Here is a 17,653-nt window from a genome sequence, read left to right on the forward strand (position 1 = left end):
TTACTAGACAGACAAAACCAATGTATTTGACTTTTTAAGTTTTAAAAACTATGGTATCTCAACTCTAATGACTGGATTCTCTTAAATACTCTTACTACACCACAGTATTATTCTTAATATGTTACTTTACTTGCAATGTTTTAACAAACAGTGATATAAAAGTAAAACTAAAAAATAACCCAAGCAAATTAAAACAAAATGATTGAAAGTATTAGAACTGCTCACTAGAAATTTCAAATTTCAGCCTGTAATTAGCATATTGCCGATGAACACTGTGCTGTGTGGAAATATACATCCTAGTCACTAAGAAACCTCTCACACAGAAAATGTGAGAAAACTAAATGATGCTGTTCTTCTACAGATAGCCACTAAGTGAATGCAGACTTTCAGTTGATATTCAGCTACTGCTCAAAGAGCAACACACATGAAGATATGCAAATAGCAAGCAAGAAGCAGGCTGAGAAGGATGGAAACGAATGAATGAATCAGTCTTTGGAAACTCTCTTTTTCTAGAACGCAAATAGCTTGACCTCAAATCAAAACTGGAAATAAGTGGGAAATTCCCTCCAGATATGTTTCTAAATGAGTTCACTGACCACTTCCTCATTATGTTCAAATAATCAAACCTTCACATGGTATGTAAAATATTCTGATGATCAGAAGTTTCTTTTTTAGCTTGCAATAGCTCACTGTATGTCTTGCTTCTTAGGAAATGTGTCATATCTAAATGTATTCTTAAAAAACAGCTATCTACCGAGCCTTAAAAATTTATATTCTCTACATTTCTTACAGTCTGCTAGCACTTGATGCCTACTCCTTTTGTGCTTTTCTTCTGTCCATTTTCTGATGTTTCACAGTAGTTGCTGTCATAATTATTGTCTTACACTTATTTAATTTGGTACTATATAAAACTGTTCAGGAAAAATCAGGCTTAGGACATATCAGGTTTTCAAATGCCAAACATATTGTGCTGTAAAAATAATGACTGTTACTTCAATGTACAATGGTAAAGTCCAAGGAGGCACTGAGAGAACTGAGGCTATTTCAAGAAAACATCAATTGTAATAGTCTAAACAGTTATAGTTTAAAATTTAGAACGATGATTTGCTGCACTGTGACATTTGTTGTAGGACATCAAGATTAACATGAAACTCTCAGTTGTTACTTGTATGTGTACAAGTGGAACCTTGCAGAATGTGAAGGCAGAACTCAATTATTAAGCAAGACTTCAGGTGATCTGGAAGAGTCTTGCTCTAGACAAAGTAACTGAGGAAATCCACAAATTGTACTTCTGTCTAACTCAAATAATGGCAAAATAGAGTAAATGACCTCCCCCCCGGAGAGGTGGGGTTTGAAAAACTGCCCCTTCTCAACTAGTCAATTTCCCTGTAAAACTGGAACGAGTTAGAATTTCGGGTGCCTTCATTCGTATCTGCTCACAAACATACACTTTCAAAGCTGAATTCAACAAGACTAAATGGCTGGAGCTGGACGGTACCTCACACTTACTCTTTCTTACATAAAGAAGGCAGAAGCCTTTGAAGCATCTGTGAGACTTTATATAAGCTTATTCTACTGGTGTTGACTTAGAGCCGCAAGCAGGCATTGAAGAGTGTGTAAATATCAAAGGGAAGAAACCCCAAAGTACCTCCTCTTTCTTTCCCTCAGGTCCCATGAACCAAATAGCAAGTTCCTCAATAATTTAATATTTTTTGAGGCAAATCTCATGCTGACTATTAACTCTGATTCATGTTCACAGAGAGATTTATCCAGACAAGTTGAAGCCATCTATCTATCCAGTCCCTATTCATAGGCTACTGCCAATAGTTGAATGGATCGTGCATATGTTTCTCAAACACCATAGTTTATAAACTAGCACAGTAACATAAACTGAAATTTGGCATTAATGTATGACAGTCCAATGGATTCCATCTGTGACTATGAGTCAGTCTAACAAAATAAACCAGGTAAAGACATAAGATTTGGCTCTAATATTAAAAGATAAAAAGCTATTTCTGATACTCTTCTAATTAAAAAAAAGGTGGTATTATCTAACATTAAGCTGATATTGCTATGAATATTGACAAGTGAACAATTATATATTGTAAGCTGAAAAAACTTCCTGTGTATCTTACATGGAGACCACTCAACAGAAAGGCTGAAGTTGACAAATCATGGCTTCTATTACCTACAAGATAAATACTCCATGATGAAACCCTAAAGTGAATTTAGCCACTGATTTCAGCGGAACAAGCATTTTTGGCAAAGATTTCACTCTTTGAATGCAAGTGCCAGTAATTTAAAAATAAACTTCTTGAAAAACAAATCTCTAACTCATAATGTAAACCAAGACAAACTCAGAGGCTGTCTAATAAGACAGTGGAGACATTTAGTGAATTAAATGAACATTCACTTGTTTTTAATTATTAGAAATTACAACAACAAGTGACCTAAGCGAAACTCATCCTTTCCATGAAACTTGCCCATAGGTATTGAAAAAAACAAGTTAGCTGCTAACCAGCTGAAACACAGAAAGCAAGGAAAGAAGAAAATGGAAAATAGTGGATAAAACAAAATGGAAACTAGATTTACATCACATCTGTAAGCTCAGTAGAACTTTACTACTGGAAATACTGACTAAGATGGGGCTTAAAAGCTTTGTGCAATCTGCAATATTACATTGGAATGGCTCATATGGGAAGATTTTTTGATAGTATATTTCACCAGAAAATGAGATGTATCTTTCTCCTCCTCAGAGAAGCAATCCTAAATGAACATGGTTATGTTGAGAAATAGAATGTTATTAAGTTCTCTGGAAGTCAAGTATAGGAAGTCCAAATTGCAGAAATCTGATTCTGTCTGGGCATAAACACATGGGTTTTTGGTGGTTTTTTTGTTTAGTTTTGGCTTGGTTTTTTTTTAAGCAAGGAAGAAGTTATTAATGTACTGAAGAAAAATAAAAAATAATTGTTTTGTATTAACTGTAAAGTAAGCTGTAGAAGGTCACCTTTTTTATCTTATGAAGGTACTCCTCATAGGCAACTGTCCTAATTGGATAGCTTGAAACTATTTTCTTTCACTTGAGCAGTAATGAGCTTCATAAAGAAATTATCCTTAACCATATCAGACTTCCCACCTTTTAAATCCAGAGACAGTACTGAGCTACAGTACTAAGCTACTGCCTCTGTAAAGAGCTCTGAAGCAGAAGGTGAAAAGCTTTATTCAAAACCAGAATTTTTTTCAGTATTTGATTTAACCAAATGACTGCTTTTGAGCATTTATACAAGGGGAGTTACAGAAAAAGATACATGTATATTGTATATGTATGACCATATATAGTCACATCTATATGAATAATTTCACAGCCCAAGCAACAGTTGTGACCTTCACAGTGAAACTTCCAATTAGGCTCACTGACAGTTCATCATTCAATTAAGAATGATATAATGCGTACTTGATGTCTTACTGAGATGTACCTGGGGCTCCTGAGGTAATAGGAACCAACAGGGAAACACCAGTGAAATACCTCAAAGGAATTAAGAAGTGCCCCTCTAAGAAGGTGACATGGTCAACAGTCCAGCTGAGGTGCCTTTGCACCAATGCACGCAGTGTGGGCAGCAAACAGAAGCTGGAAGCTGAATTGCTGCTAGAAAGCTGTGATCTAGCTGCTATTACTGAAACCTGGTGGGACAAATCCCATGACTGGAGTGTGGCTATTAATGGCTACAGGTTGTCAGAAGGAACAAGAGAGGAGGAGGGGTGGAGGGGTTGCTCTCTACATCCAGAGGAGGATTGAGTGTGAAGAGCTGTCTCTGAAGAACAGACAGGTGCAGGCTGATAGCTGATGGGTAAGAATCAGAGACCAAGGCAACAAAGGGAACCTTGTGGTCGGTGTCTACTAGGCCTCCTGATCAAGGAAAGCCTATTGACAAAGCTTTCTTGCTCTGGCTACAGGAGGCATCACATTCACAGGCTCTTTTCCTGCTGAAGCACTTCAAACATGCCAGCATCTGCTGAAAAAGTAGCATGGCAAGCTGTAGGCAATCCAAGAGATTCCTGGAATGCACTGAGGATAACTTCTTAAGCAAGGTGACGGGGGGATGCAATACTGGATCTATTGGTCACCAGTGTAGGTGCACTAATTGGGGATCTCAAGACTGGAGGCAGCCTGAGCTGAAGTGATCATGCACTGGTGGAGTTCATAGTCCTGGAGAGATATGGGTCAGGCAAAGAGTAAAGTTAGGCTCCTAAATTTTAGGAAAGCAAAATTCCAGCTCTTCAAGGAGTTAGTTAATAGCATCCCCTGAGAAACTGCCTTCAGGGACAAAGGAGTTGAACAGAGCTGGCAGATCTTTTAGAATGGTTTCCATGAAGTGCGAAACTTCTCAATCCCCAGGAGCAAGAAATCAGGCAAGGAAGGCAAGGGACCAGCACGGCTCAGTTGAGACCTGCTGATCAATCTAAAGGGCAAGAAGGAAATGCATAGGCAGTGGAAACAAGCAGTAACCTAGGAAGAGTATAGTGGTGCTGCCTGGTTGTGTAGGGATGGAGTCAGGAAAGCCAAGGTGCAGCTGGAGCCAAACTTGGCAACGGATGGGAAGAATAATAAGAAGGACTTCTACAGGTATGTCAGCCAGAAAAGGAAACTCAAAATATACCCCTCCCTGATGAACAAGACTGACAAACTGGTAACAATGGATGAGGAGAAGGCTGATGTACTTGACGACCTTTTTGCTTCAGTCTTCATTGGCAATTTCTCTTCTCATACCACTTGAGTGGATGGACTGCAAGACAGCGACTAGAGGAGCAAAATCCCTACCACTGTAAGAGAAGATCAGGTTCATGACCACCTGAGGAAACTGTACACAGGTCTATGGGACCTACAGGAATTATGAACTGTCAGGCCTGGGAAAATCATGGAAGAAATCCCCCTAGAAGCTATACTAAGGCACATGGAGAACATGGAGGTGATTCAAGACAGCCAGCATGGCTTCAGCAAGGGCAAGTCCTACCAGACCAACCTAGTAGCCTTCTGTGATGGAATAACTACATTTCTGGAGAAAAGAAGGGCTGTGGATGTTGTCTATCTTGACTTCTGCAAGGCCTTTGACACAGTCTACCACATCCTCTTTAAATGGGAGATATAAGGATTTGATGGGTTGACTGTTCAGCGGACGAAGAATTGGTTGGATGGTTGCATCCAGAGGGTAACGGTTAACGGCTCATTGTCCAGATGGAGACTGGTGACAAGTTGTGCCCCTCGGGGGTCCATTGCTGAGACTGGTACTGTTTAAAATCTTCACTGATGACAGAGACACTGGGATTGAGTGCACCCTCAGTACATTTGCATAAGCCACCAAGGTGAGAGGTGCAGTTGACATACCTGAGGGACAGGATGGACAAGCTCAAGAAGTGGGCCCGTGTGAAACTCATGAGGTCTACAAGTCCAAGTGCAGGGTCCTGCACCTGGGTTGGGACAAACTCTGATATCGATACAGGCTGAGGGATGGAGAGATTGAGAGCATCCCTGAGAAGAAGGACTTGGGGGTACTGGTGGATGAAAAGCTGGACATGACCTGGCAACGTGTTCTTGTAGCCCAGGCAGTGAACTGTATCTGGGGCTGCATCAAAAGAAGGGAGGCCAGTAGGTTGAGGGAGGTGATTTCTCTCCTTTACTGTAGTCTTGTGAAATCCCACCTGGAGTACTTGTTAAGGAAATTTTCCTGTCTGACTATCCAGGAGCCACTCTGGCAGTCTGTTGTGGTTTAGGAATTGTATTCTCAAATTTAGTGGCTTAACGAAACCACAATGCCACTCACTTCCCCTCCCCCTCCAGCTGGAAGCACAGAAGGCAAAGATCATGGGTTGAAACAGGAACAATTTACTGGAAACAGCAATGAGATAGTAAGAGCAACCATATTAATACAAAAAGTGTACAGAAGAGAGAGTGTGGAGTTTAACCCAACCTCAGCCATATCATCAAAACCACTCCCTCTGCTCCAGACCAGCATTACCCCACACTCTGTTTGCCACACTTGCTCCACCAGAAAAGGAATGCCCTTCTCAGAAGCGAGAGAGAGTCCCTTTCCCCCACACCCCTGGCCATGATGTAAGATGGTACAGAATAACATTTGGGTCTTGGCAATGCCCACATGGCTCCACAATCCACCCTCTGACAGCTACTGCAAAAAACTAACCCTGTCTTTGCCTGAAACCAGGACACAGTCACACTCACATCACCTGAGCTAGACCAAAGCCCCTTCACAGCAGGTGGCTCCACAGGTGCCCTGCTTGACTCCCTACACTCACCACACTCACACAGTCAGACAAGGGTTCCTTACTGGCTCAACTCTAGGTTTCCCATAGCAGAGCCTCTCATACCTCTGGATCCTTAAAATAATTTAATCATGATGCAACAACAGAATAACAGCTTGAGCTGATGCCTCCAAGAAGGACCCAGAACAAAGGAAACCCTGGACAGCGTAAGTGTGTGAAAGTCTCAGCTCTTCCACCTAAGTCACTGGCTCCTACTATGCCTCTAAGTGTCTGTTCACCTGGCTAGCTGTGCCCTTTGTTGTGCAAAGGGTCAGTGCCAGTTCATAGCCTCTTGCCTTGGGCTCTTGCCACCCAGAGCTCAATCAGCAGCTCCCACTGAAGCGGTACACTGAGCTACTGGCACTAAATGTATTCCTCAACAGTACTGCATCCAGTTCTGGAGCACAGGAAAGACATGGATCTATTAGAGTGGGTCCAGAGGAGGGCCACAAAAATGATCTGAGGGCTGGAACACCTCTCTTCTGAAGACAGTCTGAGACAGTTGAGGTTGTTCAGCCTGGAGAAGAGAAGGCTCCAGAGTGACCTTATTGCAGCCTTTCAATATTTAAAGGGGGATCATAAGAATGTTTTAGCAGGATCTGTTGGGATAGGACAAGGGGCAATGGTTTTAAACTAAAAGAGTGTAGATTTAGAGTAGATATAAGGAAGAAACTTTTTACAATGAGGGTGGTAAAACACTGGAACAGGTTGTCCAGAGTGGTGGTGGATGCTCCATCCCTGGAAACACACAAGAGCTCTGAGCAACCTGATCTAGTTGAACATATCCCTGCTCATTGCAGAAGGCTTGGACTAGATGACCTTTAAAGGTTCCTTCCTATCCTCTATGATAATTAGCAAGCCAAGAAAATCTCCCCCAAATACCCAAAGGAAAAATAAGACAGCTAAAAATAAGTAATTTGTGAGCCAAATACTGTTTGTGGTATGACAGAAGTGGTTATGCAACTATAAACAAAATTATTAACATGAGAGGCCTACATATAAAGGGAAGTTATGGTAACTTTTAAACATGTGGTGTCCACACTCTTCTTCCTGTGCAATTTGAACACTGGCTGAGTAACAGAACTTTTGTGTAACTGGTAGTTCAGAGGCTGCATTCCAAATTATAGACTGGACTTGATGTAAATCCATTCTAATGAACTTGGTAAACTTGGAGCTATAAGCATTTTTGCTAAAAATGACTGCAAATGGCAGAGGGAAACTCTTGTTCCAGAGTATCAACATTCACATTAGCACTGATTTCAGCAATCAGCTGATGCCTATTAGAGAAGGGTTACCCAAGGCATTAGTTTGAATCCTTTTGTCCTTTAGGGAAGGCAAATCTGTCATCAAACTTTGTGGATTCTGCCCATCTCTATTATATGTTCTGAAACCAGAAGGAAATACTGGTTTGCTTCATAGTAATAGCAAACAGAAAAAAATATGGAAGAATTGTGATTAACTAGAGGAAATGCAGGGCATGGCTCAGAACTGTGTTGCTCTCATTATCATGCTGTGACCATGAAGTGTTCTGCTCAACAAACAGCAACGTCAGAAATTACTCATTTATGCAGTGATGATGCAGTGATGTGGCATCATCTGATATACGGATCAGAAGAAATGCATTACTAAACATCCAGTTTACAGGGATAAATTCTTACATACATCTAATACCTCATCAATTTGTGTTCCTGTGTCTGAGTTATGGATCCAGGTAGAAAGTTAATCAATTCAGAAAAGTGATAAACAGCAAGAGCTTGAATAAGTCACATAGATGTGGAGATCACTTCTTGCCTCAATTTCACTGAAGTAAATGAATATTAAATTTAGTAACCCTGAAAATAAAGTCTTTCATGCCTATTAAGAGTTTAAATTGTGTTAAAGAAAGCAGAAGAAAGCAGGAGAAAGCTGGAGGAGAAAACTCCAGGGCAAAAAAAAAAAAAAAAAAGAAAAAAAAATCCCAAGCAACTATTAGGGGAATTGCTAGTTAAAAGGACAGATTGAGAGACCTGCTTTTGGCATCTGCAATCTCAAACCCATGTATTTCTTTTGCAGTACAAGGGGAGTTAACACTTGAAAAACTGACACAGAGACAGTGCTGTTATCCAATCAACATGGACAAGGGTTGGTGGTTTAATTTGCAAGATGTTTAAAATCTGCTGTATAAAAACATGTTTTCAATGTTTTTTCCATTCTCGCCATCTTCACCACATTTTGAAGTGTTTCGCCAGCATTAACAACAAATGTGGAAGAGGAAAGTATTATTTCTGTTTGCGAGTGCAAAACTGGCAGAGAGAAGTTAAAATCACTTGGCAAAGAAGTTAGGAACAACAGACATGCATATGTTAAACACCTCCTAGCTTACTATCCAACTCGGTGTCAAAGCCAGTAAAACATTTTTGACAATGGAAATTGCAGTAATTGATTCAGTCACGTGGATTTTACTTCCTCTCAATAATTCTAGATCATGAATGGCATTGCCACGTTGCTTTAACATGGCTATGAGGATGAATAAAACCAGTGGCAATATGCACTAAGATTCTTCATGCCACTTTCATGTTCTATCCAGACTTCTATTCTCTTACCACATAGTGCCTTCTGAATATGAAATGTCCTAAGTAAGAAAAGGCAAAGTTTCTGTACCAAGTCCTCAGTAGAAGTCTCGGATGTCTGGTGTAAAATTATGTTCTTACCTAGATTGATAATGAACTGCCAGATGTCTTCCTCCAGCTGTATTTTGCTGTGACACTCACCTCTGTTTCAGAAGCTGTTTGTTGTCCTCAATGGTTATACTGTCAGCATGGTCCCGCTTGAAAACTTCAAAAGCTTCCTGACATCCAAGTGACATCTTTCCTCCTGCCCCAAGGTAAAAAATAATTACTTCACAGTCATCAAAAGACAGACATTTTGCACTTAATTAAATCCTATTTAGACAAACACAGCAAGTCAGCCCAGGGGTCTTAAAGTACAAAGAAGACTAAAATTCAGTTTTCCACCAATGGGAAGGCATTTTTGATTAAAGATTTCTATTATCTGACAAATTAATTTTGTTTCACCTCACTTCTCTAAAGTCTGAAAGCTTGAGGTGTATAATTTCTCAAGATAACTTAAAATGTTCATGTGAAATATTCTTAAGTGTGAGCCAGAGGTATTTTCACAACAGCAAAACTCAGTTTGCTTCTGTATTTCTTTCATCTGTTTCACACTGGATCCTTAAAATAACTTGAATATTTTCAGTATTCCTAGAAAAAGAAAACTCAGGCTTCTTTTAATTATGTATTAGTGAATATTTTTCATATCCTTTTATGTGAAGCAGGACTTCTACCTACAAAAATGGTTGGTTTCTGCCTTTTTACATTTCCAACTTAGTGTTTGTTTCCTTTTGTGCACCAGAATGTCAAGACTTATTTGGCCTTCAAATCTTTTTAAAATCACTGTAGAAAAGTATTCCAGTCTGTATAATTTATCAGTTCTCATTGTTAGATGATCTAAGATCCAAGTAAGATATCATGCATTTGTATTAGCAAAAAAATTCAAAGGCTTAAGGAGAATGAAAGATCATGCCAGCACCTGTGTTATCAGGTGTACATGTATGTCATTATATAAGCAAGGAGAAACAAATAAATTACAGTAATGAAGATAGCTCAGGAGCAAAAAGGTGGAGGACTCTCACTTAAACAAGTGTGAAAAATACAAAATAGCTTCACCTCTAATTCAACCTCAAGGTTGCAACTTAAACCTCAAAAATTACATTCCTTAAATTGGAATTTGATTCTCCATCATTTTTTTTCACCTCTAAAGCCATTCTTTTGTCCTATTCACAAGTCTGCCTTCCTGCTTCAGATCTACCAGGACCTCCAAATCCACCATGAACAAGAGCTATAAAATTTTCTAGGATTTCTGCTGTGCAAGTGTTTTCTATATGTTTTATGTCAATGTGGGTAGAGTCCTTCCCAAATCTTCGTTTGCAAAGCCTAGCCATGAATGAATGAAAGCCAATGGACCAGCATTACCAATAACATACGTACGCCAGTTATTTTTCAGGCTACCTGCTTTGCAATTTTGGTGTAAGTGGGTTTTTCAGGCTACCTGTTTTGCAATTTTGGTGTAAGGGTTTCCTCCTTCTCCAAGTTTCTCCTGTTTTCTTTAACACAATTTTCTCACTTAATAGGGATGAAAGACACTGTTTTCAGAGTCACCACGTTCTAAACTCACTTTAGTGAAACTGAGGCAAAAAATAGGCAAAACATACCTAAACAGGTTGGGATATGCAATACGGGGATGTTACCCCTTAGTGGGGTCTAGCTCCATAAGCTGCATTTAAAGTCACTCTAAATATGTTCTGCTAAACCTCATCGCACTTATAATATCAGGATAATTTCCCATTGACTGCAGTGAGATTTCAGTGATGTAAGATACTGTTTACAGTGAGGGCTGGTAAAAAAAATTAGGACTTAGAGTTCAATAATCAGTAAAAGTTTAAAAAATTTATTCAAAATAAGAGAAAAATTTGCCCACTGTTTCAGTCAAAAGAATCAGCACATCTGTTACTAATTCAAAAATTTTGAGTTGAAAATAGAACCGCCAGGAATGTTTGAATGGCAAAGCATGCAGAAATGCTCCACCCTTTTTGAATAAGAAAATCAAAGAAAGATACAGTGCAGTCTTTACTGTTGTGTGATCCAAAAGAGCAAGAGGATTTAGGAAAATATATTTTTCTGTGGTGATGACCTGAGAATATAATGTTCATGTTTCATGCTTGCCTTGAAGAAAAACAGGCAGCTTTGCAAGCAGAATGTTATAGCACATTCATCCCATCACTAGCACTAATTTTAACATGCAGCCCGATTTGACCCTCTAGAATTGCTTTTGTTGCAGAAAAAGTTTGTATTAAGTGCAGAAAGCCTGGACGACATTCCTGATCAAGCCTAAAATAAACAACGAATGCCCTTACTCATGCATAACACTGCAATGTAAAGTATTTAACTCTTCTGGCAATGTACTGCCTTAGAGAGTAGGAGTAAAAACAGTAAAGTAAGTTTGGAAAACAAAACTATTACAGTGATTATTGCTACTGCCTGGCAGAAAAGCATCAACCAAAATTAAAGGTAACCTGATAATCATTTTCCAGCACTAAATTAAGAGGCAGTACATTTGTACAGCCAAACAAAGCACACAAAAATAGATCCCCAGAACTCCTGGGAAGGGGAAATTTTCTGGTTTATGCAGTTCATTTTAAGAAAATAGAAAAACATATGAACTAGTAAACAATACTATTCTGAAAATGGTATAAAAGGAAAGGAACTTTAAATGGAACACTGAGACTGTATCTCAGCATAATATAAACATAAAATAGCTACAGAAAAATGTTGCAGCCTGTGGGTAATGACAAAAACGTTTAGGATGATAATAAGGGAAGACAGCAATGTTAATACTAGTAAAAGACTGCAAGAGACATTGGAAACTTGATGGAGTGGTTGTGTTTTCATTCTGCTCAGTAATGAAGATTATTGCTTCTCCATGGTTGATGTGGTATCTTCAATCATGCTGTTTACATTTCCTTAAATATTCTTTAATTTCATAAAGCAGCCTCATCTTCTTCCAAATGGCCTCCAAGTGCCAAGGTGCATTAACATTATTGGCATGCTGTTTCTCCTGGGCTTAATTCCAACAAATAAACTATATATTCTTTTAAACCAAGGTGCTATCAAATTTCTGTTTTTCTCTAGCTGTAAATCGAAATTTATGTACAGATATGAATAAAAACAGAATTAGGAGAAGAAACCATTGATGAGGAGAAATTTTTGGCAAGCTAGTGGAATAGTTCAGCTAAAACTGTTAGAGAAAACGATTTCTTTCATTCTTACAAGGCAAACAATTTCTCCTCTCCTTCTTTAATAACATGGCATGGGGTTGCAAAATAAATATTTGAAAATTCTTATCTAAGGAAAAACCAGGAAACACATGTCATTAAGTCATTACAATATGAACTGGAATAATTATTACCATAAAAATAATTCACATCATTGGAAAAAGCATAAAAATTTCTTGTAATCACAGTCTTGAAACTCCAGTTGACAGAGTTGCGTGAAAGAGTGATAAATTTTGTATCAACTTGATTTTAATGATACCTTTCCTGTTAGGTTGTGTAGTTTGGCCTTAATATTAAAACATTTACAAGTATGCCCAAGTCACACAATGTGAAATTCACAGCAAACCCATCATTATTTACAGCAAATTAACACAGCTGAAATTTTGGTAAAATTCAAGTTCACTTCACATCCCAAGTTTGTATGTTTAAGAATGTTTTCATTGAAGGTTTGATTTCAGTCTGTAGTCCTATTCAGTGAACTCTCAACTTTCAAATTAAGCAAAAAGCTTTGGTTCAATAGGCTTCTCTCCTGAAATGTGCAAATTACAGCTGTCCCACTGAACTTGGTAAGTCAACAGGATGGCAATTAAGGCTCAAGCTCTGAACTAGAGCAACAAGATCTGAAGTGACCAAGAAATAGAAAGCTTGTTGTGGTATTGATAATGGGCTAAACTTATGAAACCAGCAATAATTCAAAATACACTGAGCAAAAATGTAATAAGGCTTTTGGGTGTTGCTGATTACTTTTCAAGGTAAGAAAAGATCAAAGTGATTTAAAGACTCAGTTGCACGCCTACAGCAGGTAGAAGCCTGCATAGCAGCAAAGACCCTGGCAGATATTATGCACCCTATTCTATCACTAACTAATTTAGAGATCATTTATTCTATGCTGTTACATATACAGATGCTATTTATAGACATCCTAAATCACCAACTGTTGAGTTTAAATGAACTTTAAAGTTAAAGGAACATGTAGGGTATAGTGTGGCACTGGATGCTCAACTCTCAGCAGAGAAATGATATGGCTGAATGCTGTTTTTAAGTTAAAGGGTATCCACTGAGATTACTTAGGGGCTACACTGATTACATAAGAGCATGCAAGTGGATAAACACAGACTTTATTTTGTTGCCACAAGTGATTAAACACTGGTGTACATATTTAAATGACCATACTGATTTTTAAATTTATCCGACACTGACAAATCCTATTGCAGCTTGTATTAGTGATCACAGTTTAAAAATATTGGACAATTTCAAGTACTCTATTTTAGTGTTGTGGTAGGGATTTTTTTGCCCCATACAGATTTCAAGACTGCTCAATCTGGAAATAGCACTTCCAGTCCTGAGTCTGGCCACCTTCTGTTTTTTGGTTTGTTTGTTGAAAAAAGTTTTATTGCTCAGAGGGAGAAGGCTTTCATAAAGTTTAATGCATGAAACCCACAGAAAAAGTTTACATTGGTCTTCAGTTAGGTCTGGAAAAATATGGCAAACAATAGCATGAAATTGATATCTTCTCTGTCTGAAAGCAGAACCACAGTGTCTCCTCACAATCCCACCTTGTAACCAGATTTTGTTCCTGGTGTATGAGAGCTCTGAGGATTTTTCAGCAGCCCTCATATGATTTGATGCCAGTGTAACCCACTAAAAGAATTGGAAACAACACTCCAGAAGAGAAGAATTAAGACTGCAAGTTGAGCTGTTCTGAGGGAGGAACATTAAGACTGTTGACAGAAGCAAACTCTTGGGATCACCTGTTCAGACCACGTCATCATGGCTGGGCTTCGCGAACGAAGATTTGGGAAGGGCTCTACCCACGTTTGTTGCAAGCGCGTTGTCAGACCATGTATTCTGATGAGAAAGGCATCTGTCCACATATCTGCCCATCTATCTGTTTTGCAGAAACTACATTTTCACAGAAAAAGACTTCGTCTTTCCATTTCTACTAAGTGCTCTATTGGACAAGAATTGTCAGCTCTTCCACTGAAAGCAATAGGAGCAAAAAGTCCCCTTGGCTCAAGGAAAGCTCTCATGCAAGCCAGGGTTGCCTGAAGAATTTCAGGATAGCTACTAGTGTGAATTGTGAGTCTTCATGCTAATGAAGACTGTCAGCCTGTTTGTGTTACTATGTATTTCCACTTATTATCAAATGAGAACAAAAGAACTGTAAAAACTTCCAAATGAAACTAAAGACAATATATTTGGTAAGTCTTTGTAAAAGAACTAAGGTATTAGAAATCATATAAGCATAATTCATTACATTTTTACCAGGATCTATCAAGATATCACAGCCATCTGTTCAGAATGGAAAAAAGATGTAACAGAGCTTGGGAATAATGAATCAATAAATAATAAATACTTAAAAATAGGCAAACAAACCCCAAAACAATATACAACAAATACTTTCCCGCTGTAAAGCTCAGCTAAATTTCTCATGAAAACCATGTGTATTACATATGGCTACCTTCATTAGACTACTATTCAAAAATGGGAAAGACATAAAACAAGGCTACTCACAGCACCCCTGCAGTGTTGAACTGCAAAACTTTTGGGAAAGGTAAAAGCCTCGAAGGAAAACCAAAATATTCAGATGCAATGAACTAAATAAAACATTGGCATACATTACTTTCTCTGGTTCTGGAGTTTCTTTGTTTATTTGCAGGGGTGGAGGAGACAAAAAGAACATTTTTTTGAGATTATGAGCATATTTATTGTGGTACTGAACATTGATCTAGGCAGGTCAGACAAGTGAATTCCACAAGTGAAAATGTCTGTTGTGGAAACCCTTGAGATAACTGGTGCGTGGGTCATTTACCTAGGCATTATCTTATGCACATGAAATTAATTGATTGACAAGACAAACTGTTCCATATATGTTGGAATAATTTATAAACAGAAGAGAAATCATCACTAAATGAAACACTGAAAATGACTAACAGCAAAGAACAATCTTGTACAGGAGCACGTCAGACACAAATCAAAGATAAATCAAAGACAAGAAATTACACTAATTTCTAGTGCAATGAATATTGTTAGAGGATATGTGATCACTAAAGATGGGATTGCTTTAAGAGTACTAAAATAAAACAAAAAACCTAACTATTACGTATAATGTCAACTTTGTAAAAGACAATTTTTATAAAGCACAATTGAAATGCTTCCAAAGAAAACCTAAACAAACGACCACTTACAAGCATCCTATTAGGAGCAGGTTATTACATTAATTAATAATCCTCTACAGGAGTATTAAGGCAAATATTGAATTGTATATCAAACCCAAAGGTTAAATTAAGTAAAAACTTAAGATGAAATTGAAAATTTCAAGATTGTCTAAGACCATAGAACAGCAAAACTCCAAATGGGATACGGTAGCTTTAATCATGTTGAATTTCTTCAGTTTCTTTATTTTGAGCAATCTCAAATTACAATACAGGTAAGAAAAATATTTTTCATATTAACCTAGATCCATGTTTGTAACAGTTCTAGTTTTTCAACCAAAGCCACTTGACCTTTAAAATCTAACGGTAGTCAGAAACATGGTTTTAGGCCACTTACTGTGGTAAGTCTGATACCAAATTCAACATCAGAGTGATCTCTATGTGATAAAATTGAAACTATTGAAATAGCTTTTCCTCATTTTCCTCTTCTGAAAAACTGGTATACCAGTTTGTCTCTCTGTCAAATGTTGCAAAGCACAGTGCTAGTGAGAATTACAGGATAAAAGGAAACTGTTAATAGCAACTTTAAATACTGTCATCACCTTCACCTTATAGAGCACATATTTTACTAAGATGTTACACTCAGTTAACAGAATAACTTTAGTCTGATTCTGTTTTTGTTAGTTACGGATTCTAACAATTTCTCAGATTACAAGGCATGGAATCTATATGCTGCAGAATATCTGCACTAGCATCAATGATTTTCAGCCTGCCTACTTTTGTGTTACCTATTTACGCTAGTATGTTCTCTTTAAAGAGTCAACGGGCAACAGGGACATCAAATTCAAAATGGGATCAGAGGAGACAAGGATGCAGGTAGAAGCTACTTGGCATAACCAAAATGTTTGCCGTTATCAGCAGCGGGGAATGAAATAGTGTACCTATTGATAGTTGTGTTCTGATACAAATATTATTGCAGAAATATTTTACATTTCATGTATGTCAGCTTGTATGTCTCAAAAGAGAAAAAAAATCAGCTATTTGCAACCATTTACTTCTTTAAAGATGCCTGTGAGATCATATTTGATTGTATAATACATACACACATTTAAAGTCCTTAATTAGTAGGTACAAAGGGAGAGCCTGAAATGAAGCATGGTAGGCTTGGCAGAAGCACAGTGGGTGGATACAAAGGAAACTATGAAGTCAAACCCACAAGAACTTTAGGAGACCCACCCAGTGCTGTTGCCACTTCTAAATAAATAAGATTCACTTCTGCATATGACAGAAGCATACAATTAATACAACTTCTCATAAAGCAGGACATATATCTCATTGTGCAGTTTACATCCAACACCAGACACTACAAATAAACTGTGCATTTCCCTTGTTTTGTTGGAGTCTAAATCTGCTCCCTTCAATGGTTGATGCAGTTCTAAAAATTTTACTAAAAGTAAGAAAGCGCTTGAGTCAACTCAAATTAGAGCTGATTTTAAATCAACTTTAGACTACTGTGCTTAAGATGAATATTTCAATTAAGATTGAGCAATAGCAGATTAAATGTGTATGTTTAGACATCTTTTACGTACTTGCCATGTTGCAGCAGCATCTTTTGCCACGTGTTTTAGACCCAAAAAAGAGCTTCTATGTTAAAACACTTTTCTTCCTTTTTTTAACTAGACCAACACATTTCAAAAAAGATAGAGTACTCTCAACAAAATTTTCCTCATTTGCATGTTCTATGTTGTTTTGAGTGATAGATATTGTATTTAAATTCTCCTTTTCAGTAGATCTTTCTCAGTTTTGGAAAAATTACTCTGAATGGTGGATAAGAAAATCTTAAGTGCTCTACAAAATGACAACTTACATCAATGGAGTCATGATAGCTTGGACCAAATGCAAGTGAAGTTTTCTGCTAGGGACATCTGCAGACATCTGCATGTATTTTTGGTGTCTGAAGAATAATTTCTACCACCAATCTTGCCAGTAACACCATAAACCACAAAAGAGGCATGTTTCATTTTCAGAACAGTTTAGCAGAGGAAAAAGAACTTGTTATAAACATCAATCTGGTTTTGGAAACTTACTGTACTTTTAATTTCGTATTACATTTCAGCTTTTTCTTTATTGAGATATTGAGGTTTGCTGAAGTAGAAGCCCAAATATACTACATCTGAGGTAGACAAGAAAAAAACCTCCTGTAGCAGGCACACCATTGATTAGTAGCAGCTTGGGGCTATCTTAGTATTTCAGGTTATAAACTACAGGAGTGCAGGAGCCACTCAATGAGAAATTGGTCTTTTGTTTGCTTGTT

At 37.9% G+C, this 17,653-nt stretch overlaps 1 protein-coding gene across 9 annotated transcripts in view; it reads right to left on the reverse strand.

Annotated features, from left to right (window-relative positions):
- KIF6 (kinesin family member 6) overlaps nt 1–17,653 on the reverse strand; it is a 163,770-nt gene that overhangs the window by 61,793 nt on the left and 84,324 nt on the right. For all 9 annotated transcript variants that reach the window (XR_001873445.1, XR_001873447.1, XR_001873446.1 and 6 more), the window contains one exon: nt 9,066–9,168. Coding sequence is in view for 5 of the 9 variants with exons in the window: in XM_017806658.1 (XP_017662147.1) it covers nt 9,066–9,168 (103 nt within the window). In the remaining 4 variants the exon portion in view is untranslated. The remainder of the gene's footprint in view (nt 1–9,065; nt 9,169–17,653) is intronic.

This window comes from Lepidothrix coronata, unplaced genomic scaffold (assembly GCF_001604755.1).
Source record: "Lepidothrix coronata isolate B3197 unplaced genomic scaffold, Lepidothrix_coronata-1.0 Scaffold16, whole genome shotgun sequence".
Classification (NCBI taxonomy): Eukaryota; Metazoa; Chordata; class Aves; order Passeriformes; family Pipridae; genus Lepidothrix; species Lepidothrix coronata.